The 27,699-nt window shown below is 48.9% G+C and overlaps 1 protein-coding gene across 3 annotated transcripts; it reads left to right on the top strand.

Annotated features, from left to right (window-relative positions):
- Positions 1 to 288: 288 nt before the first annotated feature.
- On the top strand, positions 289 to 26,083 carry GDNF (glial cell derived neurotrophic factor; the record flags this gene model as incomplete). 3 transcript variants are annotated; one of them, XM_082652372.1, is made up of 3 exons in its annotated part: positions 289 to 325; positions 5,338 to 5,436; positions 25,599 to 26,083. In XM_082652372.1, 2 exons carry the CDS (start codon positions 5,364 to 5,366, stop codon positions 26,081 to 26,083), a joined length of 558 nt encoding a protein of 185 aa, XP_082508498.1. The 3 variants fall into 3 exon arrangements, with proteins under 3 accessions (XP_082508498.1, XP_082508496.1, XP_082508497.1); XM_082652370.1 differs by lacking the exon at positions 289 to 325 and adding an exon at positions 3,542 to 3,575 and having other exon boundaries at positions 5,338 to 5,514; XM_082652371.1 differs by lacking the exon at positions 289 to 325 and having other exon boundaries at positions 5,349 to 5,514.
- Between the last annotated feature and the right edge of the window lie 1,616 nt (positions 26,084 to 27,699).

Genomic DNA, 27,699 nt, shown 5'->3' with positions numbered 1-27,699 from the left:
GCGCGCGCAGCCCTGTCACCCCCCACCCAAGGCAGCGGCGGCTGCTCGGACCTCGGCTTCTGGGGGTGCGGGGAGCCGGCGGGGGAGCTGTCTGCATCCCTCGCCCTTCTCGCGGCGGCGGCGGCGGCGGCGGCGGCGGGAGCCTTGGCCGCCGCCTCCTGCGCGCCCTTGCTGCCCCGAGCAGCCCCAGGATTGCGAACTCGTGCCCCTGACCTATCGGGCGGGGCTCCGCGCTCCTGCCCTCGGTCCGGATGGGTCTCCTGGCTGGGACTTGGGGCACCTGGAGTTAATGTCCAACTGGAGGTCTGCGGAGACCGGATCCGAGGTAAGCAGGGGAGCGGGCCTGGCGGAGCGGGCCTGGGGGGAGCGGGCGGGTGGCGCCTGAGTCGCCAGCGGGTGCGTCGGCCTGTGCGGCGCTGGAGACAGAGGGGGCGCGGCTGCACCCCAGAGCAGGCGGTGAGACTAGAAAGAGGGGACACTAGAAGGAACCGAAGCGCCGAGAGGGCAGAAGAGAGAGAGAAGTGGAACCGGGGAGAGGCTGGGTTTGCGGAGGGGCAGGTTGCCTTTCCTCGTGGGCAAAAATCTCTGGTGCCCCTGCTGCCTCTGGACCCGGGCATATCCGACAGGGGCAGTTTCCCTCCCCGACTCGGCGAGGTGCTCTTCCGTCAAGTCCCGGGAAGGTGCGGGACTGGAATCGCCTTTGAACCTACCACGACCAGAGTTGGGTTCTCTGTGGACGCGCAGCTGCATAGATATCATTAACGGGAGTGTAACTGGGTTTGGTCTGTTCCAAGGGAAAGTGTAGGCCCCGGGAGGGACTGCTGCAAAGGTGCTGAGAACCTAAAAATAGAGAGCTCACCTCCTCAGGCGCGGTCTTGCAAATCTACATTCCTAGCCCTGGTCGGAACCCGGTTGCTGGCACTGTCCTAATGCCCGATATCCCACCTCACCATCCCCGTCAAGCTTAAGAGACGGGCTTCCTGAACAGTCCAGGACCAGGGCCTCCGCCCCGAGCAGACTCTTGAACCTTCTCAAGGTCTCCCCTAAGCCATCTCGGTGATGGGTTGAATGACTTTCGTCTGTACTCTGTGCCACCTCCCCCAGTAACACCCCCGCCACCACCCTGGCACAGCCTCAGGGCTGATTTCGCTGTCGTTTGGTTTCCAGACCCACCGGGTGAAAACGAACCCTCTTCGGGGCGGGGAATGACTCCCGCCGGAACCCCCAGCCTCCTGACGCCTCCCTAGTTTCGGGGCTGGCACACGCGCCCGCAGAGCCGACGTGCGCGCCCCGGGGGAGCTGCCCAGCCCCGCGCTCGCAGCACTTTTGCTCATTGGTGGGGACAAACACAACTCTTCCGAGCCCTGCTGCGGATGTGTTAGAGCGCACTTCACTCTTCCGCAGTATATTTGGGGGGGAGTATAAGTGGTTTACGGTGTTGTGTTAGTTTCTGCTGTACAGTGAAGTGAATCAGCTATATGTATACATATATCCCCTCCCTCTTGGACCTCCCTCCCCGCCCCCATCCCACCCATCTAGACCATCTTGAATATACGCTTAATTATCCCAAAGAAGAGATGCTGCTGCTAACCTGACGCACGCACCTCTTCCCGCAAAGCCCTGGAAGAGGGAGCTGCTGGGCTTCCGCCCAGCCGCGACCAGGTCTCGCCCTCACAGTTTCGCCACGACTTCGCTTCGGCAGGGTTCAGGGACAGTGTCGCCTTTTCAACAAGTGTCAGATGTTCGGGGAGCCCGCTGCGTCGCCAGACCACTCTCGCAAGGGGTTCGGGTGCCCCTGGGTCTGGCACCCGGCCTCGGGCCCTTTAACAGACAGACCCCTTCCCAGACTGTCTGCAGAAGGCGGCGCTCATTCTTTTTCCTACTCTGGTCTTGGGCCCGACAGAATAAGTCCTCCGTCCGTCCAGGACACAAGACACAGTTAAGAAAAGCAGTTCATCTTTTCAGCAACTTCTGTCCCTATCCCAAAAGAAAGCCCCCGAGTTACAGCACGCCGCCACCCACCCACCCCCGCCTCCCTTTTCTCCTCCTGAGACCTGGATCTCGAAGGCAAAGCCTAAACAAACCTCCCAGCCTTCCAGACACAAGAAGGCGCGGGGGCACTGGCGGCGGGAGCGCTCACACGCGCTGAAGCTGTCACTGTGACGCGGGGGAGGGGGGGAGTTCAAAAAGCAGGTTGCCGAGAAACCAGCTTAAGTGAGGTGGGTAGAGAAAAATTAGTGAGGATGAAGAGAGCTAGGAGCCTGAAAAGCAGGGATGCTCGTGAGGACATCCGAAGTTCCGGGGGGGGTGTAATTTGCATTTGGGGAAGGATTGTAAGGGGAGCGCTCGTTCATCGGTTCTATGCTTAAAATGACAACGCAGCCCCAGCCGCGTGGGCGCTCCAGGACTCCGGCGGTTTCTGGTGCCCTCTGGTGCTGGGAACCCAGAAGCGCCCCACGGCGAGCGGCGGCTTCTGCCGGCACTTTTGGCTCTTGGGACGTCCTTTCCGCCCTGGACTTGGGGACCACCAGGTGCCGGCGCCCGCGACGCTCCCCTTTTGCCCTGCCGGGCGCGTAAGTCCTGGGCGTAGAGGGGAACCAGCCTGTAGGGTACGAGGACGGGTGCGGGGGCACCTGGCGGAGCCGACTTCGGGAGGAGAGCTTGGTTATCGCACGTGGCAGCGCGTTCCGCAATTCGCGCTCGTAGCAAAGGCGGACGGTTGCGGCAGAAATACGTCGGACAGATGTGCTTTAAGAAAGCGATAAAGAGACCATCAGGGAACCCGCGGGGTGTGGGGGGGGGTGGGAAAAACCTCTGCGTGGACCGCTGTGAATGCGAGCCGCCGGATTCCCTCCTCTTGCTGCGCCAAGCAAACACCGGGAACTAAAGAGCCGCTCCGGCTGCAGCCTGCCCCGGCGGTGCGCAGAGGGAAGATTGCGCCCTCCCCGTCCGGGGGAGGTGGGAGAGCTCTTTTCGTGGCCTGCGCCGCACCCGGCCGAGGGCGGGAACCGGAGTCGGGAGCCTCCTTTGGCGAGGCGGGGAGTTTTCCGCTGAACTCTTTTGCCAGCTTCGCCACACTTCTAATTGAGGATCTCCACATCCAATTTAAAAAGCCCTCCGTCGGCCAAGCAGGAAAAAAAGGAAAAACCCTCTTAATGCGGAAGGGAAATCTGGTGCCTCTTGTCGCTTCCTGCTGGCGGCCACCGCGATTTGGGATAGCGCATTAATCCCGCGCCTCCCCGCCCCTCAGGGCCGCCAGCCAGTTCGCACGCACCCGCGAGCGGGCCCTGGGCGAGGGGGCGGGAGGCCTCGCGTTCCCCAGTCCTCTCTGTTCGAGCGTCTCGCTGGGCTTGTTTTGCACGGCCTGGGTCAGGTGTTGCCTGGGCCCCCGCGCCCCAACCCAGAGCCTTTCCTTTTCCCCGGGTCTGTAAATCAGCCATTGGGGCATGGGGCGCCCGGAGCTGCAGGTTTTCGGAGTTCCTAGTCCCTACAGACTCCCCGAGCCCAACAGCTGCATAGCGAACAAACAGACGCCCAAAGGATGGAAAATGCATTCGCCTCCGCAGCGGTGGGAGGTGGCGGTCGAATGAAACGCTTTCCCGGGTGGCCTGCACCGGAAGCCGGGCGGGAGTTCTGGGTGGAGATGGGGGGCGGTTGCTGGAAGGGAGGCGGGCGCTCCTGGCTGCTAATGGAGAGGAAAGGGGCCAAAGTTTTTGTTTTTACCTGGAAACTCTTACTCTCTGCCACGGAAAAAGTTCAAGGAGATTTTCCTAAGAATCCCTTTTATTTGGAGGAAAGAGGGTAATCGACTGCATGAGTGTCGTAGCCCTTGGAAACTGAACACTGGCATTGGGAAGGCACTGGTAACACCGCACCGCAAGGCGCCCGGGTCTCCCGCCACCTCCTAATTGTGTGGGGCTTGGCCCCGAGTTGAGGGGGCCTTTTTCTCACCAGCCCCCTGCTGCGTGACCCTCCTTTCTAGGGGTGTGCGGAGGGACAGACCAAACGGAGGCCCCTGACTCAGAGGACCTGAGCCCCACCGCGCGCCCTTTCCTGGTCTAGTCCTTCTGGTGCCCGTACTCCTCTGTAGCGTCCCGGACCGGGTGCAGTTGTCCAGGAGTGACTGTGACCGGGCGTGGGGAGCTCGCAACTCCTCTGCGAGGGGAAGGGATTTAAGGCCAGAATCTCGCAACACTGCAAAAATAAAGAGGGCGTTCGGGGACACCACGAACATTTTCAAGACAAAGGCAATCCCTACCTAACAGTAACGCTAAAGCACTTATTGAGCGCTTACTTTCTGCTTGGCTAGGCCTTTTCCTGTGTTAATATTCATAACCTTAAGAAATGGAAGTAGTATTTATTTTAAACCGAGTTGAAGCTTTGGGAAGTGAAGTAACCTAACTCAGATATTCCCCGGACAGCCCCAAAGTCTCCAAGTCCCTAGTAACTTCTTGTTCCGACGACAAAACACTAAGTTAAATGGGAGGAGGAGGAGGAGGAGGAGGAGGAGGAGGAGTAGAGCTTCCCTGGTGGCGCAGTGGTTGAGAGTCCTCCTGCCGATGCAGGGGACACGGGTTCGTGCCCCGGTCCGGGAGGATCCCACATGCCGCGGAGCGGCTGGGCCCGTGAGCCGTGGCCGCTGAGCCTGCACGTCCGGAGCCTGTGCTCCGCAACGGGAGAGGCCACAACAGCGAGAGGCCCACGTACCACAAAAAAAAAAAAAAAAAAAGGTGGAGGAAAGCGTGGGCGAGGTTAGTGGTGCCGCTGAGCCTGCCTCCGCCTAGCTGAGAGCAGGATCAGGACCCCCCGGCGGTCCCGCACTTGATTTTATTCCTAAAATAAAAGGCTGGTCTCTTGCTTGGGTCCAGGGCTCTTCCCCGGGGCCTGTGGGAGCTGCTGGACGGGGCGGGAAGCACAGGGTGAGGGTTGCCCGGTCGCCCCCCAGGAAGCGGGGGCCGGGAAGGGGGGGGGGGTTGCGCGCCAGTGCTGGTGTCGTCGTGTTGGTACCGGCGGGGGCAGCGGCGCTGCTCGAAAATCCGACCCCTGGGATCCGGTGGCGGAAGAGAAGGGCACTTGTGGGATGGCCGCCAGGGAGGCGCACCCAGGAGCGGGGACGAGCAGGCGGCTGGGAAGGAAGGAGGATGTGTGTGTGGGGGGGGGGGGGGGGTGCCCGGGGAACCGCCGGGCTGCCGCGGTCCGGGAGGAGGGCGGTGCCGAGTTTGGAGGGGAGCCCCGAGGACCCGCCGGGCCGAGGCGCCTCGGGCAGCGCGGCGGCCCTCGGCGTCCAGGCCTAACGCGCTCTCCCCGGTTCTCTCGCCCGTCCGCCCGCCCGCCCAGGTGCCGCCGCCGGACGGGACTCTAAGATGAAGTTATGGGATGTCGTGGCTGTCTGCCTGGTGCTGCTCCACACCGCGTCCGCCTTCCCGCTGCCCGCCGGTAAGAGGCCTCCCGAGGCGCCCGCCGAAGACCGCTCCCTCGGCCGCCGCCGCGCGCCCTTCGCGCCGAGCAGTGACTGTAAGAACCGTTCCCTCCCCGCGGGGGTCACCCCACCCGCCGCTCGCACGCACCCCAAGTCAGCCCCGACCGCAGTGTGGCCTCCCGACCCAGGGCAGAGCCGCGCTGGCGCCGACGCCCCCTCGCGGTTCGTAGCCACCGACTGGTGCCCCAGGACCCCAACACCTAGTCTGTATGTGGCACGCGCTGGTTTTGCCCCGCAGAGGGGCAAACATTTTTCTGCTGCTCATTTAGCGTTCCGAGGAACAGCTGTTTTCCCCAGCAGTACCACCACCACCACCGTAGGAGAACACGCAGTTGTCCCCTTTCCTCTGCTTCCCCATCACACATATACACACCCCCGTTTTTTTCTTCCAAAGCCCTCTTTCTCTGGGTGTGCCTGGCTGTGCTGAATTCTCCATCCTAAACTGCCCTTGCAAGGGAAGAGGCTGAGGTTTCACAAAACCAAGCCAGAGTCGGAGAAAACACAGAAGGGCCTTGATTTCCAGAACAAGCATCTGGGCAGTGTCAAATCTGTTCAGAAAAGTTCCAGTTCTAGAAAGACAACGATACATAGTGCTAGCTGGGGCTAGGGGGAAAAGAAACAAACCATCGTTCACTCCACACATGACAATGTTAACTCTTAAGAAAAGACCAGGTTATTAATATTAGGAAATGAGTCTGTGATTTGCCTCTCAAAAATGTCTTAGCAGTTTATCAGGGCACGTCAGCTATGATTTGATATAATTTACCCTCCGCTCTTGAGAAGTTTATCTATTGCATAAGGCATAGTATGCTTCATCACAAGTTAGATTATTGGGGAGGTATGTAGCTAACAAAGGTAGCAGCAGAGAATTTGCACAACCCCAAACTAAAGCAGCAGTGAGCGTCACCGTAACCACTCACCACTCCCGTTACCCTTCAAGCTATTTTGCATTTGAAACATGCACAGTAGAAAGGGTCCCAGAGTCAGCTGTATGCTAGAGTCCCCCAAACCTATGGCCTTGGGCTAAAAATCGCCCAGGAAATGTGATGTGTTTATCTTATACTTAATTACAACAATTAAAGCACCGTCTTCCAGAAGTCCCAGGGAAAAGAAAAAGTGCATTTTTCTAAGGCAAATTAAGACTTCAAGAATGACTTAGGGTAGGAAAGAGAACACAGTTGATCCCTTGAAATTGAAGGAACTGTTCCAAGAGTTTCTGTCCATTAGTTGTATAAACCTATTTTTAAAGGCTTTGGTTTCAACCACGAGTTTCCATCTTAGCGTATACAATGTTTCCATCTTAGCGTATACAATGTTTCCATCTTAGCGTATACAATGTTTCCATCTTAGCGTATACAATGTTTCTGCAGTAGAAACTTAAAATGCCCTTTAGTGCCATTGTCTTCAGAACTGTACCCATGAGGGCTGAGTAAGTGGCTTTTCATTGGTTCAAGCAGCCTAGGTCAGAGGAACAGGAACACAGTGGAAGGTAATAGTTTTCTAACCAAGACATTCTGGGGAGAAAAATGACTGTGCCTGATTGTGACGCTGATTAATTCATGGAGGTTTAATTAGCATATCAGTATCCTGTCTACCTAGGCTTATTTAATGCTGGCTCCTGGTGCTGGCTCTGCTTTGGGCTAATTCTGTGACCTTGGACAAATTACTTACTACAGAACTCAATGAACAGTTTACAGCTATACAGTAAAGGAAGGCCTTTCCACTCCAAAATGCCAATGACCGTGAGATTGCTCCCCCCCCGGAACCCCCCCCCCCCCGCACACCTGCACACTCCACCCTAACCTTCCTTTGGGAAAAGACTCATAAGAAAAGACCCCTGCTCACTGGACTCACCTGGGGAACTTTAATGACTGTTGATGCTGGGCTCCACCAGGAGAGATTCTGATCTCATTGGTTTGGGTCGTGGCCTGGGCATCTAGATATTTAGATGTTCCCCAAGTGAGTCTAATGTGTAGTCAGGGTTGAATCCCTATGGCCTGATAATACCCTAAGAAAATCCGTGCCTCATGTAAGGTACAGGCAGTCACAAAGCAAGCAAGGTAGCCGTAATCCTACTGATGGACGGCGGTAGCTGGGGGTTCTGGGGAAAGGGAGATCACTTCCCTTTTCCAGAAGTGACGCTAAGTCATCAATGGACAAGATTCCGACCACTGTGTTTACATTAGAACCAGCAGAACACAACTGATTCTGTTTTACCTATCGGAAGACCCAATAGATCCTTGAAAGAGAAATGTTCCCAAAGAGAAAGTGAGCTGCGTTCTAAGCCAAACTGACTCCTTTCCAGGTATGTTCAATTCGGTAGCAAGCTGTCAGTGCGGGGAAGGCAGAATAATGACAATGTGCAGACTTTGAACACTCAACCGGTGTCAACATGCTGACATTTATATCCTGCACTGTACGCCATGCAACTGGTTAAGGCTTATGTAGAAAAACATTCAGTCACTCGTTTCATTTGAAAATAGAAAGTACCGTAAATACTGGTCCCTCTTCTTTTCAAATGCTTGTAACTTAATGACTGAGCAAAGGCTCGTTCATGCCACCTTGAGTCATTCTGTGCTGTTTAAAGGGGGCTGGACTGCACCCTGTCCACACACACACCTTTGAGGTTGCATGTATTTTGCTGGTTCCAATATAAATGAAACAGCCAGAATTCTGTTCCTACCATTATCATGAGCTGAACCAACAAAGTAGAATTCATAACTGGCTCACTTGTTTGCCTAGAGGTTGACAATAAAGTTCATGGACTGTGGTTGCCTCCTGTAGCAACTTTGAACTTGTCTAAACTCAAAGACTTGTGATTTTCCCTTTGGGGCATCCAAGACTTTTCCCTTTCACTATCTTTGGTTTTTTTTTTTTATTTTGCTTTTTACCCATATCTTCTCCAAAGGGCGATTAGAGCAGGCCTGAGGCATCTAGAAAGCGAAACTAGAAGGTGATACGCACAGATGTCATAGCATTTTAGAGCCCAAAGGTACTCCTGTGGTCCCCAAGCCTAAAGATGTAAAGCAGCTTGGCCAAAGTGCCAGAGTTCCATGATGGCAGGAGGATGGTTTTTAAAAATTTGTGATCTAAAAGCACGTATTCATTCAACAAGTAATTAATGTGTGCCTGTATGTGCTAGGCACTGTCCTAGGTGCTAGGGAATCCTTGGTACACAGGCAAAAGCCCCGTCCTCATGAAACGAACTCTCTAGTAAAGGTACAGTGTGTGGTGCAATTTGGTAGCTTTGTAAACTAAAACTAAACATGAAGAACCTTGGGCTGAAAAGGTGGGCTTTCTATGTGACCGGAAACCAACTAGAAGAAACACTGGGCGTTCTTAAATTATTGCAGGTAATCCACAATTTATTGTAATCTAATGGGGTTATATTCCACCAGTTTGGTAGCAAGTCACACATTTTCCTAGAGAAACCATCTTACAAATCAAGCTATCAAGCTCCCAGACTAGCCCACAAAAATCTATGTAAACCCTGATAGAACTGAGATATAATTCACAATATTATTGGGCTAGAGTCTCTTCCCAGGTTGCCGGGTCCCCTAATCTGCAGAAGGAGGGCATAGAGCAAATCATGGAGTTTCAACAAGCAAGAGCTCACGTTCACACATTCAGATCAGTCTATGGTTTGGATCCCAGTCTTGCCACTTACCCAGCTGTTACTAACAGCTCTTAAAGCGCAGTTTCCTCATCTGTAAAATAGGAATACTATTCATCCTGCCTCCGGGGGCTGCTGTGAGAGTTCAACGAGATAATGCTTTGTAAAACCTGTGCCCCATAAACAACTATTGTACTTGCCACCCTCCTCCTTGCGGCATGCACCCAGTGAATGCCTTTTCTCCCGACACAGACTTTCACTTCAGCCCCTGCCAAGCCGTTGCTCTAACTGGTGGAATTTCAAGCAGCCCCGACAAAGCATGGAGAGTGAAAGAAATGCAGGCCTTGCAGGGAGGCTATTTTGGGCCCCAGAGACAGTCAGTTGGTCAGCACGAAGGCGGGCCAGTCTTGCCTGGGATTCTGCCCCCCGGGTCAGCTCCCCCTGGCTCTTCCCAGGTTTCACAGCTCCTTCCCTTCCCCATTCTCTGAGCCCACATAGTTCCTATGGAATTGTTCCCACCAGATTCCCATGGTCATGTTAGGAAGACCCTCTTCCCCATGGGAAGAAGGGGATCAGGGCACACTAAGATCCTTACAGGTAGGTGATAGGGGGGCTGTGAGTTGGAGGCTCCCTGTCTTGAGATAGAGTATTTCTGTTTTAAGTGATCCCACCTGGATACTTAAGATGTGTCACAAACTCAGCAAAAAACAACGTGTTAGTGAATTTAGTAAACTTTCAGCCCATGGTTCTTCGGCTAAGAAAGCTTCTAGTACAATAAGCTGGTTAAATTTTAAGCTTTCAAATCTAATGTTGTGGGTTCAGAGTTCAGAATAAATAAGTGCTGTCCACCTATTGCTTCTTCTTATTTTAGGGACTATATGAATAGATGATACTGTAATAAAGTCCCTACGCTGAAAAAGGGCTCTGCCACTTGGGATGGGGGTCCTGGAATCAGGAAATCGCATGTCAGGCTTTTAGGACGCACTGATTTCTCACTTGAGATGTGAGACCAACATCTCATTCTGGCCTCAGTCTGAAGACCTATTTCAAACTGTTGCTGTTTAGAGAAATCTATTTCAGGCCTAATTTGAATTGGCCAGTCGTAGGACCTTAGGCCGATCCAACAGCCAAAGAATTATTCTCAAAAGATTCTACTTTCACTGATAGAAAAATAAAAGCTATCTGGCATTTTCCCCTCCTAATGTCCCTTTCATCTTTGTTTCTTTAGCACTTAATGGTCCATAGCCCCTTTATTCAATTAAAACACATATTCTTTCATTAATCACTTGAGCTCAATCAGGAAGCAAGTATTAAATATCTTTCATGCTCTAGGTGCTGTGTGGGCATCTAAAAGGCAAAATTGTGAACTTAAATAGCTTATGATCTAGTTGTAAACTACGGATAGGCTGATGGGTGGGTGGGTGGGTGGACTGTCAGTCCGAGAGATAGCTATGTCTACCAAGGCATGTATGTTAGCTGTGGTCATGGTAAGAATTCCTAGCAATGAAGTCATTGGGATTTGGAGATTATAGCAGGAAAGAATTTGGGGGAGAGGGGGGATTTGAGCTGGTACTTGAAAGATGGGTATTAGGAAAGGAAGGGAAAGGGAAAAGGGCACATTCCAGACAAAGGAGAAGCAAAGGCAAATTTGTGATCACGATATGGGGAAGGGGCAGGTGGTGGATACAAGGAGGAGGCCAGACGAGTCGCCAAGTACTGAGAACAGGTGGCGGGAAGTAGTGTGAAATTTAGGATATCTCTGTAGGTGATACCCAGATTATGAGATACTGTAAAATCCAGGAAAAGAAGGTGCTTGCTCTGTTTCTGATGGCAGCGGGGTGCCGCTGGAGTGTCTCAAACAAGCAGGTGGCGGCGAGCAGGATCTCACTGCAAAGCCTTCTTGCTGCAAAACTTACTCAAGTCCCAAGCTTCACGAGTCTATAGCATAGGCATAGTTTTCATTTTGAGTGTGCCCTTATTTTTAAAGTGTCTAGGCATAAGCACAATTGAATCAACCTGTTAATCCTCAAATAAATGAAGAGCTACAAATAAAAACTTAAGTTAGTATCATACAGATGAACGTATTTATGAAACAGAACAGGTGTGTTAGTTTCTACTTTATAACAAAATGAATCAGCTATACATCTACATATATCCCCATATCCCCTCCCTCTTGTGTGTGCCTCCCACCCTCCCTATCCCACCCCTCTAGGTGGTCACAAAGCACCGAGCTGATCTCCCTGTGCTATGCGGCTGCTTCCCACTAGCTATCTACCTTACGTTTGGTAGTGTATATATGTCCATGCCTCTCTCTCACTTTGTCCCAGCTTACTTACTCTTCACCCTAGCCATGTCTACTACAGGATGTTGAATATAGTTCCCTGTGCTATACAATAGGACCTTGTTGTTTATCCATCCTATATATAATAGTTTGCATCTGCTAATACCAAACTCCCAATCCATCCCTCCCTCTCCCCCCTTCCCCCTTGGTAACCACAAGTCTGTTCTCTGTGTCTGTGAGTCTATTTCTGTTTCGTAGATAAGTTCACTTGTGTCATATTTTAGATTAGATTAGATCCCACCTATAAGTGATATCATACGGTATTTGTCTTTCTGACTTACTTCACTTCTTATGATAATCTCTAGGTCCATCCATGTTGCTGCAAATGGCATTATCTCATTCTTTTTTATGGCCGAGTAGTGTTCCATTTTATATATATATATATATATACACCACATCTTCTTTATCCATTCATTTGTTGATGAGCATTTAGGTTGTTCCATGTCTTGCCTATTGTGAATAGTGCTGCTTTGAACACAGGGATGCATGTATCTTTTTGAATTATAGTTTTGTCCAGAAATATGCCCAGGAGGGGGACTGCTGGATCATATGGCAATTCAATTTTTAGTTTTTTGAGGAAATTCCATACTGTTTTCCACAATGGCTGCACCAGTTTACATTCCCACCAACAGTGTAGGAGGGTTCTCTTTTCTTCACACCCTCTCCAGCATTTTGTTATTTTAACAAATAGGTTTTGCATATTGTCCTAAAATCGAGTAGGTTTGAGCTATACTGGACAAGAGGAGATGTCATTTATCCCCGTTGTACAGATGAAGCAATGAGACCTAGAATTTTGCTCAAGGTCACAAATCCAATAAGTGGTGAAGCCAGCAAACCTCAAACTTCTAGTCCCAAAGCCAATAATGCTGCCTTAACACAGACTGCTCTCGTATTAGTAGATTAAGAAAACACAAACCTTGGCTTGCTAAAAATGTATTCACTAACTGAAACACGTATTTCTAGGAAAATCAATGAGCAAACTAATAGCAAGAAGCAAGGAATATTATATTTCCTTGAGGCCCTTTCTTTGATCCCTGTTTGGGCTGCAGTGGGCCTAGGCTCATATTATTACTGGATATTTCGAAGTCTAAATCAGGACATTTTAGGGAGAGAAGCATGTATTTCTCCGCACGGTCCTATAATGTCGATGCTTTTTGCAGTGAGAGAAGGCTCCCTAACTCTTCGGGACAAAGTGAGGTCTCCTAGGATGCTTGATAGGCCGATGGCATTTGGGAGGCCTTCGAGAAGGCATTTGCCCTCAGGTGGCTTCTGTTCCGCCCAGGGAAGGAAGCGTCCACTTTGGAAACCAAGGGTGACTGCACACGTGCCAGAGTGATGGCCTCTGTGGGAACAGGAGTGGGTGTGCACACACAGATCTTGGGTCACTATTGGGAATCAACTGCTTAGCTCAGTAGAGACAAAACCCACTTTTGTATGATTGTATAACTGAGCATGTTTTTTTAAAGTCTTCAAACTTTTTTGCTTGCAAACCTACAAAATTATGTTGAAAAACTATTGCACACTTCTAAAGTGATATCTGCAGTTTTATCACAAGTTTAAATAGTTGCAGCAGATGTAATTTCCAGCCCATTTGGGAACTAGATATGTGCTTCAAATCTATTTTTGGCAAAACCCTGGAGCTGCAAATGTAACTTATTCAATTCGTGGAAAATTATCAAACAAATCAGCTCAAATAAGTTTAATTTTTGGTCAGAAAAGGTCCAACTTCATTTTCACTTCAAATGCACATGTTAGTATACATCCATGACAAGCACCACGCCTCTGGATCCTTATTATAAGATGAATAGATGGATGGGTGGATGGACAGACAGGCAAATAAAGCGCCATGCTTTGCCATGAGTGCCTGGACAGAATGAAATATGGAACCACCTACTTTGATTCATTCATATGGGACTTTTTAGTAAGTGTTCATAGTACAGTGAACACCCATGTCCCCTTTTCACCAAGACTGACCTTTCATTAGTATTTTACTTCATTTTTTTTTTTCCTAAACCATTTGAGAATTACTTGCAAACATAACAGTCAGTAGTTCAGCATGAACCTTCTAGGAGCCAAGGACATTACCTTATATAACCACAATTCAGTTATCAGTCTCAGGAAATGTAACATTTACACAATACTGTTATCCAATAGGTAGTCCATATTCAGATGCCCCCAATTGTGGCAATAATGTTCTTCATAGTTTTTTCCCTTAATTGAGAGTCACAACTTGCATTTGATTGTCATGTCTCTTTATTCGCCTTTAATCTAGAGTTAGCTCCCAAGCCTTTTTTCCCACAACGTTTTGAGAAGTCCAGACTGTCTTGCCTGCTGTCCTGCAGACTGCCCTTCGGTTTGCATTTGTGTGATTGTTTCCACATGATTAGATTCAGGTACACATCTTTGGAATCCTAAGTTCATGATGACGTGTCCTCACATCATGAGTCACCGATACCAGTTTATCCCAAGGAGCCATGCACGCCTGAACTGTCCTTACAGGTGTCTATCCACCAGACAGTGCCTCGTGGTAAAATGAGTGAGACAGGCAGGAAGGCAGAAGGATGACTGTGAAAGGAAAACTGGCTGCAGGAGTATTCGTAGGTGGACCAGTCTTAGGACGCAGCGCATGTGGAATTTGAGGATCTGGACATTGATTCTCTTAAAGCTACCCGTAGACTCTGTAGAAAGTCCTCATGTAGCCCCAGAGAGATACATGCCACAGTTTGAAGACACCCATCTACGCCGTGGTGGACACAAAATATCGTTCATGGGCTGTGGAGTCAGCTGATGTTTGTGTGGTTAACTTGGGGGCATTTCTAGGAAGAGAGAAGAGGCAGCCCAGACTCCCAGGACAGGCCTGCACCTCCCGTCCACAGACCACCATGCCGGGGCCTCCAGGCCTTCTCCTCCATGCGACATGCTGGACGAGCAAGGGGCCAGTGTCTGCGTCCCCTTTGTCCAGAGCCAGCAGAGTTAGTCTTCACGCCACTGCCTCCAATGGAATGTCAGTGAAGAACGGGCACAGACGTGAAAACCGTAGGGACTTACTTTTGGTGCCATTTGTTAAGTACTTTCAGGCGCTGAACCGAAAATTTTCTTCCAATCCGTGTAACTCTCCCCATTTTCAGGGGAGATCGGGGCTGCACAGGGTCAATCAGCTTAACCAGACTGGACCCAGGAAGGCCTGAGGGAACACTCACTCTTTTGACCACACCACATGACCACTTCCTGCCAGCCCACCACTCTCCTACAGAACTCTTCTGGCTACATCAGCGAGGAGAAAAGTCAGGCGTGGAGGTTTTGTGAATGCAGCTGTTTTTGAATGGTATGTCTAGCTAATTACCTGAAGAGTCTTCGAGATTCCAGTAAATTCATCCACCAAGGGGTAGAAAGTCCCTCCTCACATCTGACCACAGGAATCCATCAGGCAGGCTCAAATGATAAAGAATACTTTTCTTTCACCCCCTTTATTCTCCTTTCAGCTTCTTCATCCCTCCTCTTCTTGCCCAGGTCCCTCAGGCCCTTCGAGTTCCTTCTACCCACTTTTCAGGTGGGCCCACTGGGAAGGGCCCAGGGAAGTTGAATGCAGGACCCCGTGGAACCATTGGGGCCTCTCAGGCTGCAGGCAGGGCTTTGTGGGAAGGAAGAAGCCAGGTTCTGTTGCTTTCCAGGTTCCTTTGGGGTTTCCCCTCAAAAAACCACCTGCCTCTGAGAACACCTCAAGGGATTATTTTCCCAAGGGGCGCTTTGTATGCGTCATTGTATTGGGTAACTTTCTCTCCCTCCCCTGTTAAGTGTTTTATAAGGGCAGTAGCTGGGCTCCTGGTGTGCACTCGAGCGTGAGGTGTTTACAGCTGGCTGGGGTCTGCTTTTAGCTCGCACCAGGTGTTCATGGATTAGCTAACAAATGGACACCCTATTGAGTGTTTTCCTGACTTAAAAGCAGAAGAATGGACCTCTTCCCCTCAGGGGAGCCATTCTGTATTACCATAAAATTATTAACATCACTATAATAGAAGTATGGACCACATAGGTGGAAATCAGAGCAGGGCAATTAGAAGCTGAGTAACAAAATGAATGTAGTCCAGCTTTCCTAAGTAGGTTTTTGGCTATTTGTATTTATAGAGTAATTTCCATTACAGTGATGACAAGTTTTCTCAGTTAAATTGTAGGATAAGTAGTCAAGACATGGTATAGCTAATAAGTGTGTGCGATGTTAGTCAAAGTAGGTGGAGGTAGTCACTAAAACGGCATTCTGGTGGGCAAACGGCCTTTAAAAGTACACCCAAGGCTTCTTTTTCTGTATTGTGAACTGGTTGGTCTTTTCTTCTGTCTTGAGAGGATCCAGAAATGCTTTTTTAAAACAACAAAACACTGGTGTTTTTACAACGCAAATACTTTTCAAATAAACCCATGTCATGTTTTATTGCCGGCAAACCACTGGTCATGGAGAGAATGCCCTGGTAGCTCTGGCAGTGGTCACAGTGACTTAGTAAATTGCCTCAGCTGGTGATTGTTCACGGGAGAACAGATGCTATGGACCCCTCTTGAAGTTAACCCAAGTCCACGCTGACCAGGATGGTCTATGTAATGCTGGATGAATACTCTGTCCAAAATAGGAAAGTAAGGGTGGTCGTCACATGACGCGAGATGCCTCAGCATTCCAGTACTTAGGGACCCATGGGTGCCTTATTTTAATTAGTTCAAATAAGTGGCAAAGTCAACACTTTTAAATAGTAGCAGATGGCAGAACTTTGAAGTTTTCAGAGAACTGCAACACGCTCCTGAACTAACACCACACGTTTCAGAGGTCGCTGAAGGTCAAATAAAAAACAAGCGTCAAGAGCCCCCAAGGCAAGCTGTGGGGCTCTGACAGTGCATTAGGTGGCAGTTGCAGTGGATGATTCTAGCCTTAGAGTCCTAAGACCAAGCAGCAAAACCAGAAATGAATAAAATAGAGATTTTGAGAAAATGGCAGTGTTGCCATTTGGGTGAGGGAGACTGCAGGATTATAGCATGTTGGTGTCCGTGTCCTCTCAGAGGTCACTGTCTCCTTCTCTGCCTTTACAGATGGAGACTGGGGTGTAAGGATACCTCCCACTAGAACCTGGGTGCTTTGAGACACAAGTATAGGGTCCTTTCTACACACCTCTTCACCTCTCCTAAATAAGACGTAGGAAGATGACTTGATGAGTTGAGAGGCACTTGGTTATTTCAGGTGTAACCAAGACGTTGAACCAAGAGGCAAACGGAAAAGGTTGAGAACTGCTAGAACCTAAAATACCTCTTATGGGGTCTCCTGGGGCCCCTGATGTTGGCGGTTAGCAGAATGCTGCTGGGGCATCAGCAGAGGCAGTCCTCTCCCTGATGGGGGTGACACCAAAACTTAGACTGTCCACATCTTAGGGCATTAGCACTGGGGGAAGGCCCCCGAGAGGGGCTAGCTGACCTCAGAAGGGTTCAGTGACTAGTCCAAGGTCACAGGCTGGGCAGGGACTGACCCCGGACTAGAATCCCAGGCTCTGTCCTCTCCAGCTCTGCAGTGAGACTTTATCGCTTGGTGCCAGCGCGAGTTTGAGGAGCTTCCGGAGACGGGGCCTCTCTGTCTGAATCTGCCACCGCCCGTGGCTGCCGGTTTTCCGGTTTTAACTGGGAAATTGCCAGTTCTGCCTTAGGGTGATACGCCAGACCCAGGATGTGGGAGAAGCTGCCCCTGAACGGCATGCTTTTCCCTTTCTGGAGACGATTTACTGTATTCTGTGGTCCACGGCAGCCTAACTTTAGAATCTACTCAGTGTGCCTCAGTTCACGCTGAACTTTCCAGTAGAAAGTGTATTTCTCACTTCCTGTTCTGAATGTGGTAAATGCACGCAGGTGAAATCACCACATCTTCCAGAGTAAGTTGCCACACACCCGACACTAGGCAGGCTGCACCGTAGAGGCATTTTTACTTAAAAACAGATAGGCAGCTTGGAGCCCTAGAGCAAGTCTGAGCTTTGAAACCAAAACCAGCTGAGTCTACATTCATGAGCCACGTGGCCTTGAGCAGATATTTACCTTCTCTGAGCCTCAGTTTCCTGACCTGTAAAGTACAGATAAATAGGCGACCCCGGCTTTAGCCTTGCAGGGATGTTGTCAGGGTTAAAATTCATGCTGGGTGGCATCCATCCCACCTTTGCACTGGTCATACTAAGTGCATCAAGGAAGCTGTCATTTCAAATAGAGGATGATGCATATTCTTGGTAACGTGGGGGATTTTAAAGGTAAGACTCCATCATGTAGTTCTCATAATACTGCAATATTAGTGAAAGAAAATCATGTTCGTACATTATTGAAAAGTAAAAACAGCATTCTAAAGAATGACATTAGTTGGGAATTTTCTTGAGAGGTTACATAAATCTTAGGCTGATCTTTTCATGTAAACATGCACGTGTATATGTGTATATACACATATATGTTTGTATATATGTGTGTGTGTATACACACACACACAACTTCTCTTTTTTATATATTTGGTCTACAGAGCAATTTGTACTTTACCTGGGGTACAGGTAGGCAACGAATATCAGATTAAATGTCCTCCCCCCCGGGGGGGTGGGTTCCACGTGCCTCCTTTTGCAGACAGCCTTTCAGGAGAGGCTCTGCGGGCACAGCATCTCTGGGCTCACACCCAGGGTCTAGCCCACCTCAGAACTGGGCACCACCTGGAGTGAGGGCACCCAGGTGCTGATTGAAGATGTGCCTCTCGCCTGTGTGGCCTTGACCTAGGCAGTAGGTCACCCCTGCGGACCTCAGCGTATTAACCCTTGCCCTTCCAGTACACAGAAGCTGGATGCTTTCCGCTGGAGTATAGAGGTGGGTCCTCCCCAGAGCGAGAAACACCTGGGCCTCCTCTCCAGAGCCTCTGCATCCTTGAGGCTAGTTCTGGCTCCTGTAGGAGAGGCCCACTGTGCATGCTAGGGTCCAGCCCTCTCCTTGCTGGGGCCCACCCCACTCCGGGTAAGGGGTCACCTCCTCACTGCTTTCTACACAACCTTGTGCTGCCTCCTTCATGGGCCCACAGGTCAAAGACAGGCTGAAAACTGGCTTAGACACCCAGCCAGGCCGGGTGAGGAGGGGGACAACCCAATACGAGTATAAAATGACCCTTTGATTAAAATACAATTAACCTGAAAAAAAATATACATAATTAACCTGTACTCTTTTGAAGAGAAATCTGACATTTAAAAGAATACTTTGTCCGCTAAATACCAGCTTAGCCAAGATAATGTTTTGAATTATGTGCTCCTTGGTTCAGCTATTACAAGGAGTACTCCGAGGTCTCACCATTGTTGCTATAAAAACTCAATTAACTCTACCAGAGAGTCAATATCCCAGGCCTTTGTTCCTGAGGTAATGTTACTGTTTTCCCATAATCGAGGGGGGCAAAGTCTCTGCAGTGAATGGTTTGGTTTGTTCCCAGAGTCTGGCCCTGTACAAGGTTTCATTTGTTTAAATAACACTGTTTATACAAAGGACACATCAAAGTTAAAATATTTTAAATAGAATAATGCCCAAATATTTAGTTGCACCCTGAAGGATGACTTAAATGCATTTGAGCGTTTTGCTTTTTCGAAAACTTTAGCTTCTAGATGTCCATGTTTTCCCAGATCTAGCCTCCAAGTGGGTCTGGGAAATGGGCAAGTGTTTGACTTACTTTTTAAAAACGATGCTCCTCTTTTGTGCTTTGCAAGTGTTTTACTATCAAAGTTCATACTAACGAGGGCCATTTGTGTAGCTGACATACTGCCAAGCCCTTTATAGGATAAAGAAAGTGATATGCCATTAAGTCTTAATTTGAGGAACTAATCCAAACCCAGCCCCTTTGCTGCCCCTGGCTCAGTGAATTCCAGGAACATGGAGGCAGGTGGGGGGCTTCTTGGTCCCCCGGGGAGTTTACTTGCCTGAGCCAGGTGTGAGGCCTCTGCAGAGACCCTAAAGATTGGCTCAGTGGGGGCCTGGCTCACAATGCCCCCGCCAAATGCCTAGTGTTGATAACTTGAGGTCTCTTTAGAAATGAACTCAGTCAGCAGCAAAAGGCCTGGGATTAGGAATTCAGTTGGAAGAGACAGACCAATTTGCTCTGTGGTTTGGAAAATATAATGTTGCCCTTTTCTAGTTTCCAAAATTCATATCCATGTAAAACTTTCAGCATAAATATGTATTTTTTCCTCTATTGTTCAAGAAGGAGAAGAAAGGGGGTAGGGGGGAATCCCTTCAGTTCAATAAGAATCACCTATGTCCTGAACCTGAGGCTTAAATAAACATTTCCACCTTAACGACAATGTATGAGGGAGATGTCCCATCAAAAGCAGTCCTCATTACCTACACTCTTTCTTTTTCTTTTTCTTTTTCTTTTTGGCTGCATTGGGTCTTCGTTGCTGCGCGGGGGCTTTCTCTAGTACGTGAGTGGGGGCTACTCTTCGTTGCGGTGCGCGGGCTTCTCATCGTGGTGCCTTCGCTTTGTTGCAGAGCACGGGCTCTAGGCGCACGGGCTTCAGTAGTTGTAGCATGCAGGCTCAGTAGTTGTGGCGCATGGGCTTAGTTGCTCCGCGGCATGTGGAATCTTCCCGGACCAGGGCTCAAACCCGTGTCCCCTGCATTGGCAGGCGGATTCTTAACCACTGTGCTACCAGGGAAGCCCCTACGCTATTTGGTTTAACACATCAAACACAGATTGACTGCTTCCCAGGTGCCTGGAAGCCTTTTAATTCAGGCCTAATGATCCATTCACCACCTCACCCAAAAGCATAAGTGGCTGGTGCATTCACACTGCTACACGCATCACCCCAAAAAGGCCAAGCAGAAATTAAAATAAAGGAACTAAACGTTCTCATAACAAAGGATAAGTATGTCCCAAACATTATTGAGGACTGCTGGTACTAAAAATTTATTTGCTAGTTATCTGAAATTCAAATTTAACTAGGTATTCTGTATTTTATCTGGCAAGCAAAGCCAGTGGACAGAGTCATGTGGTCAAAATGTCTTAAAAAGGAGGGACAACATTTTCCAGAACTTTGAAAGTGTCAGGCAATAAATAAGAACATTATAAATGCTGATTCAAATCATCATTATAACCCTAGTAATATAAAATTATGTAATTTATCATGTTATATAAATTAATGAGTCTCTAAACCAGTGTAAGTTGAACTTTTGTAAGTCAAATGTTTTCCCATTCGTTTATGTTAAAATTTTAGTAATATTTCATCCTCATTTCTGATTAATCCTCAGTTGATTCTCAATCAGTTTTAACTTCCATGTTCCCAGGTTCTTAAGTTAATGATCTATTCAGGAGTTCTTGAAAAGAGCCAGGGACCCCATCATGTGGATCCTTTTGTAAAACAGTCTCTTTAGAAATTTGAAGACTTTTTTTTTTCTGTACTTTGACTAATCACCCCTAAGATACCAGGTTTAGAAGTTCAGACTTCTATTCAAGTATGGGTTTTTGAAACTGAGCACAGCTAATTTCCTCTTTTATAGCTTATTATTGAAAAAAAGTCACAAATAGCATAAGCAACTCATTTTTCGAAATAAGTAGTTCATGTCTTTCTTTTTTTACATCTTTATTGGAGTATAATTGCTTTACAATGGTGTGCTAGTTTCTACTTTATAACAAAGTGAATCAGCTATACATATACATATGTCCCCATATCTCTTCCCTCTTGCGTCTCCCTCCCTCCCACCCTCCCTATCCCACCCCTCTAGGTGGTCACAAAGCACCGAGCTGGTCTCCCTGTGCTATGCAGCTGCTTCCCACTAGCTATCTGTTTTACATTTGGTAGTGTATATATGTCCATGCCACTCTCTCACTTTGTCCCATCTTACCCTTCCCCATCCCTGCGTCCTCAAGTCCATTCTCTATGTCTGCGTCTTTATTCCTGTCCTGCCCCTAGGCTCTTCAGAACCATCTTTTTTTTTTTTAGATTCCATATATATGTGTTAGCCTATGGTAATTGTTTTTCTCTTTCTGACTTACTTCACTCTGTATGACAGACTCTAGGTCCATCCACCTCACTACAAATAACTCAATTTCGTTTCCTTTTATGGCTGAGTAATATTCCATTGTATATATGTGCCATATCTTTATCAATTCAACATTTTTTTTTAAGAACAGAGAAGGAAAGGAAGGGAGACAGGGAGGGAGGAAGGATGGAAACTTCCTAAGGAAGTCCAGTAGAAGCGGTTCAGAGGAAACGACAAATTCAGATTCCAATACTCTCCCACTCTTCCAGTCCTTCTTGAGAAAACGTTACTCTCCTGGAGCCAGAACCTTTCTGAATCCTCAGGATGAAGTGGGCTTTGAGAGCTGACACTTTAAAGCTGCCGGAAGCTGGCAAGGGAGTGAGCTTGCTTATTCGCTGCTTATTCGCTCACAGGAGGGAGATGACTGTGCTGCTCTTCACACTGCGGCTGCCCGCCTGACGGAGGCTGTTTATTTTGGAGGCTTTCATTTCATCACGGTGCGGTTCTCAGCTGAAGCCCAAGTGTCCCCTGGATAAATTAAGGACTCTCTCTTTCTCCCCTCATAAAGTGACCTAACTCGTTCAGAAATCACTGTGGGCCTCCAGGGACCAGATCCTATTGTAGGCACCTGGGCTCCACTGGTGAGCAAGCCATGCAAAGGTCCCTGCCTCGTGGAGGTGACATTCGCTCAGAGAAGACAGACAACAAGTAGTCAACATAAGGAAAGTTAGACAGTGTGTTGGAAGGTAGTGAGTATTATGCTGGGGAGGGAAGAGGGCAGGAGGTCTGGCTTTGGGCTCGGGAGGGATTGCATTTGAAACAGGGAGGTCAAGGTGGGGCTTGGTGGTGGTGACATTTGAGCAAAGACTTGAAGGGGATGTGGGCGTGAGCCACTGGGTACTCTGCAGGAATGGTGTTTCAGGCAGAGAGGGAACAGCTGGCGCAAAGGCCCTGCGTCCCTGTTTGTGTTCTGATCTGTGTGGTTCTCAACCACGATGATCTTGCCCCCAGGGGACATTTGGCAATATCTGAAGACACTTCAGTTCGTCACTGTTGGAATGGGGCTGGGGGACACTACTGGCGTCTCCTGGGTAGAGGCCAGGGATGCAACTACTCATCCTTAAATGCTCCCACAACAAAGAATGTTCCAGCCCCAAATGTCAGTAGTGCTGAGGTTGTGAAACCTTGTGTTTGAGGAACAGTGAGAAGGCCAGAGAAGCTGGAGGGGGAGGCAGTAAGGAAGAAGGAAGTTGCATACGAGGTCAGTGGTAACAGAGGCTGGGACGCAGTGGGTGGCCAGGTCAGGGAGGGCCTTGGGCCAGTGTCGAATTTGGCTTTTATGCCAAGGGAAATGGGGAGCCATTGGAGGGCTTGGAGCAGAGGAGGGACATGAGCTGCGTTAACAGTTTTAAGAGTGTTGCTCTTAGAACTGCAACAGACTGAAGGAGGGTAAGGCTGGAATGCAGGGGCTCGGGGGCAAGAGGCGATGGGGCACAGACCAGTGGAAGCAGCTTTGAGAATTCTGTGCACAGGACCATCCAGTGCCAAATTTTAGGTTTTAGCTTTAGGGCAACAAGGTGATCTGGAAATTCCACACCATCCCCACTCTTTTCATTACTATATGTCATATGTTTTGCACACACACACACACACACACACACACACACACACACAGATGAGAGAGAGAGAGAGAGACAGAAATAGATATGGTTACGTTGCCTTAGCTGGGTTATGTTTTACACAACAGGATACCTGATATCTGTTTTAACAATTTGTTCATAACAAAACAATTTGACGTGGGTTAGGCCCAGTGTAATCCTTCTCTGCTTTAACATGGGCTTGGCAAAAAAAATTCCCTCTTGCTAACAACTCTTTTGTGGCATATTGTCCTAAGCCACATATAGCCCTAAACATACTAAATTACCTGAAAATGGGATGGAGAGCATAAAAGGTTGAGTACCTAATAAATGGGCGTTTGAATTGCTTTCCTCTTTTAAAAATGTATTCAGTTGTTCAAAGTTACTCTTCTCTTACTTGATCAGCCAAAGCAAATGCTTGAAACGCAGCAGAAAACGCCACGAGACTGCAAATTCATGCGTTTGTCCAAAGGTCTCAAACATCGTAGAAGCATCGCCTCAATCATTCCTCCATGTGATCTCCCTAAAATGCACATCTCTTGTCCTCTTTGCACCCAGAGCCAGTGGGAGTCATGTGACAGCCCGCAGCAGAGGCTGGACACCCCCCTCCCACCATCTGCCCACAAACAGCGTCTCAGTCCATGTACTGCTATGATACATTTACATGTCATCTTCCATGTCCTGGCTATTGTAAATAGAGCTGCAATGAACATTTTGGTCCATGACTCTTTTTGAATTACGGTTTTCTCAGGGTATATGCCCAGTAGTGGGATTGCTGGGGCGTATGGTAGTTATATTTTTAGTTTTTTAAGGAACCTCCAACTGTCCATCAACAGATGAATTGGTAAAGAAGATGTGGCACATATATACAATGGAATATTATTCAGCCATAAAAAGAAATGAAATTGAGTTATTTGTAGTGAGGTGGATGGACCTAGAGTCTGTCCTACGGAGTGAAGTAAGTCAGAAAGAGAAAAACAAATACCGTATGCTAACACATATATATGGAATCTAAAAAAAAAAAAAAAGAGATGGTTCTGAAGAACCTAGGGGCAGGACAGGAATAAAGACGCAGACATAGAGAATGGACTTGAGGACACGGGGAGGGGGAAGGGTAAGCTGGGATGAAGTGAGAGTGGCATGGACATATATACACTACCAAATGTAAAACTGATAGCTAGTGGGATGCAGGTGCATAGCACAGGGAGACCAGCTCGGTGCTTTGTGTCCACCTAGAGGGGTGGGATAGGGAGGGTGGGAGGGAGACACAAGAGGGAGGAGATATGGGGATATATGTATATGTATAGCTGATTTGCTTTGTTGTAGAGCAGAAGCTGACACACCATTGTGGAGCAATGGTACTCCAATAAAGATGTTAAAAAAAAAGAAAGAAAGAAAATACATTAACTTTAAATACTCAAAAAAAAAACAGAAATATAAGGTTAAATAAAATATACGAAAAAAAATTTTTAAATGTCATCTTGGGCTTCCCTGGTGGCGCAGTGGTTGAGAGTCTGCCTGCCGATGCAGGGGACATGGGTTCGTGACCTGGTCCGGGAAGATCCCACATGCCGCAGAGCGGCTGGGCCCGTGAGCCATGGCCTCTGAGCCTACGTGTCCGGAGCCTGTGCTCCACAACGGGAGAGGCCACAACAGTGAGAGGCCCACGTACTGCAAAAAAAAAAAAAAAAAAGTCATCTTACAGTATGACCATATATTTTTAAAGTCATGCTAATCCAAAGAAGTGGTAAATTAGTCTCTGTGTTAGTGAAAAGTAGGCTTAATGTTTTTTAAGGAAGCTCTAAAATACAGTTGAGCTCAAGAGCTTTTCATGTGATCTGTCAGAATGGTTCTCGTCCCACTCAGCTGAGCAGAGGTGCTAAGTCGGGGTGGATTTCAGGAAAGAGCACTCCTCAGTATTCCAGGTGAAAGCAGCAGTGTCTTCCAAGCCCAATCCAAGGTTAATCCTTTTTTCACCCTCTAAGACAGGGTTTCTCAACGTATGCTCCATGGACCACCCCCATCAGAATTTCTCCAGGGCTCGTTAGAAGTACAGATTCCTCGGCCCCTCCCCACGCTTCCCTTAAGGGTCGGGCTAGGACTCTGCATTTCCGTGAGCATCCCAGCACAGTCCCATCCACACTCACATTTGAGAACCACAACTGTAGGTTACGTTATTAGAACAAGAAGAAGGGGCCTCCGTCAGCATCTGCACCCTCCATACAGACGCGTTACAAAATGGCAGATGATTCCGCTTCTAAGGATCTGTTTTCAGCAGGGAAGTGTGTCACGCCCCGTGTCAGTCTCCTCTTCCGAGCATGAACTTCCTTCCGCGGAGTCTTGGAGGGCACCTTTCGGCCTGTGTCCTCAGGGTCGGGGCGGACAGGGTGACAGCGGTCCCTGAGCTGGCAGTCTCACCCCGAGGCCGAGCTTGGCCGCCTTTAGGAGACACTGGGGTCTTGGAGGCTCCTCGAAGCGGTCGTTGCTGTTGTCTCACGTGCCCGTTTCTGTTTTCTTGTTGCACAGCAAATATGCCAGAGGATTATCCTGATCAGTTTGATGATGTCATGGATTTCATACAAGCCACCATTAGAAGACTGAAAAGGTCACCCGATAAACAAATGGCCGTGCTTCCTCGCAGAGAGCGGCACCGGCAGGCTGCAGCCGCCAGCCCGGAGAGTTCCCGAGGGAAAGGCCGGCGGGGCCAGAGGGGCCGAAATCGGGGGTGCGTCTTGACTGCCGTGCATCTGAATGTCACTGACTTGGGTTTGGGCTACGAAACCAAGGAGGAACTCATTTTCAGGTACTGCAGCGGCTCATGCGATGCAGCCGAGACAATGTACGACAAAATATTAAAAAACTTGTCCAAAAATAGAAGGCTGGTGAGTGACAAAGTCGGGCAGGCGTGTTGCAGACCCCTCGCCTTCGATGACGACCTGTCCTTTTTAGACGATAACCTGGTTTACCATATTCTGAGAAAGCATTCCGCCAAACGCTGTGGATGTATCTGACTTCCGCTCCAGAGACCGCTGTGTATTGCATTCCTGCCACAAAGTGCAAAGAAAGGGACCAAGGTTCCCAGAAAATGTTTGCCCGGAGTGGAAGATAAGGACCAAGGAGTCGAGGAGGAGGCAGGCAGCCGTTGTGGGAGCCTGGCAGAGGGAGATTCAGCGACAGAAAACTGGGCGGGAGAGAGAGGAAACAGCTGTCTGCATTCTCCCAGATGGCGGCCAGCGTCACCAGAAGCTCAGGGCTGGTGTCCCTGCTTGGGTGTTGCCATCGTTTCATCCGATACAGTCCACCGTCGCCGGTCACGGGTACAGTTGCGGATGCACTTGAAACCAAACCAGCGTATCTCCTGTGGTTTGTTTTCACATGTCTGGAGACACCAGGGAAATGGTCCTCCTGGTGTCATTCCCTGTCATTACGTTTTACTGCTGAAAGCAAGAAAGGTTTATTTTTCTGTCACTCAGTGGAGACATACACCGGCAAGGAGAAAAAAAAGCAAAGACGCACACGAGAGGTAGTAACCTTTGCTTTTGAAGGTTCAGGCCTGAGGTTTACTCCAGCCAGCGTTTTGGGGAACAGTGGGTGATTGATTTCAAACATGGTGTGTGAGGTGGGAAGAGGTTGGCTAGGAACCAGAAAGGCTGTCCTCATGACTAAAACCAAACCTGAAGGTATTTCCTTTCTGTCCTTGGAAACAGGAAACCAGTTGTGGTTTTCGGCAGCATTCTTGCAGGAGAGCGTTCGGGGAAGGCCCCCAGCTGCACTGGGGCGGGGAGGCCGCCGGGCTCTCGGTTTACAGAGAGACAGATGTTACATACACCCCAGCTCCGTTATGCGTGGTCACCAGTGACCAGAGAAGCTACTCGATGCAATGCATCTGTTTCAGATACAGAAGTATAGAGAAAATATTTATTGAGATTTAAGTTATTGTTATTTATTACCGTTCACTAATGAGTTTCTCTTTTTTCCCTTATTTATTAAAGTTTCTTTTCAAAGGTGCCAAAGTATATGTGCTCGCAAAATGCAAAAGAAGGTGACAAAGGAAATTTTAATTGGGAACAAGGGTCCATGCTTTTCAAAGTATTAAAAAGTTTTTCGCTAGGCAAAAAATCACTTACTTTACCTTTTTTAAGAAGAGCTCTCGTGTGATTCCCCCAGATCTCAGTGTCTTACCTGTTGTTTTCATATTTTAGAGAAGAAACGTGTCAGAAGGAACATTTCTGACCGGCTCCCTTTTCGGGAGCAGGACACAGAGACCGGGGCACTCGGCTTCATTTCTTCACGGTTCTGTCTCCCAGCAGATAGGCTGTGTGCTCCATTCCCTGTTGTATTTAAGCTCTCACTCCCCTCCACGTGTATCTGTCTATCGTGTGCATAACCATATATATCAAAGGTTAAAGTCCCCTTAGCAGGTAGTCCTGGATTCAATGCAGACCTCAAAGTAACAGTCCTGTCAGGTAGCCAGGGTTCTGCCCTGATTGTGGAGACTCTTCCTCTATCCTTCCATCCACCACCTTCCTGAGAAACATGCTCGGCCCCAGTGCAGCCAAGGAGTGCCCCAGGCCTCCCGGAAGTGGGGTCAGCCAGTTGCCAAAAAAGCCACCAGTTGCTGCCCCTC

This window comes from Grampus griseus (genome assembly GCF_964374135.1).
Source record: "Grampus griseus genome assembly, chromosome: 3".
Classification (NCBI taxonomy): Eukaryota; Metazoa; Chordata; class Mammalia; order Artiodactyla; family Delphinidae; genus Grampus; species Grampus griseus.
The sequence above is the reverse complement of the archived record's forward strand: the minus strand, read 5'-3'. Positions and strand labels throughout refer to the sequence as shown.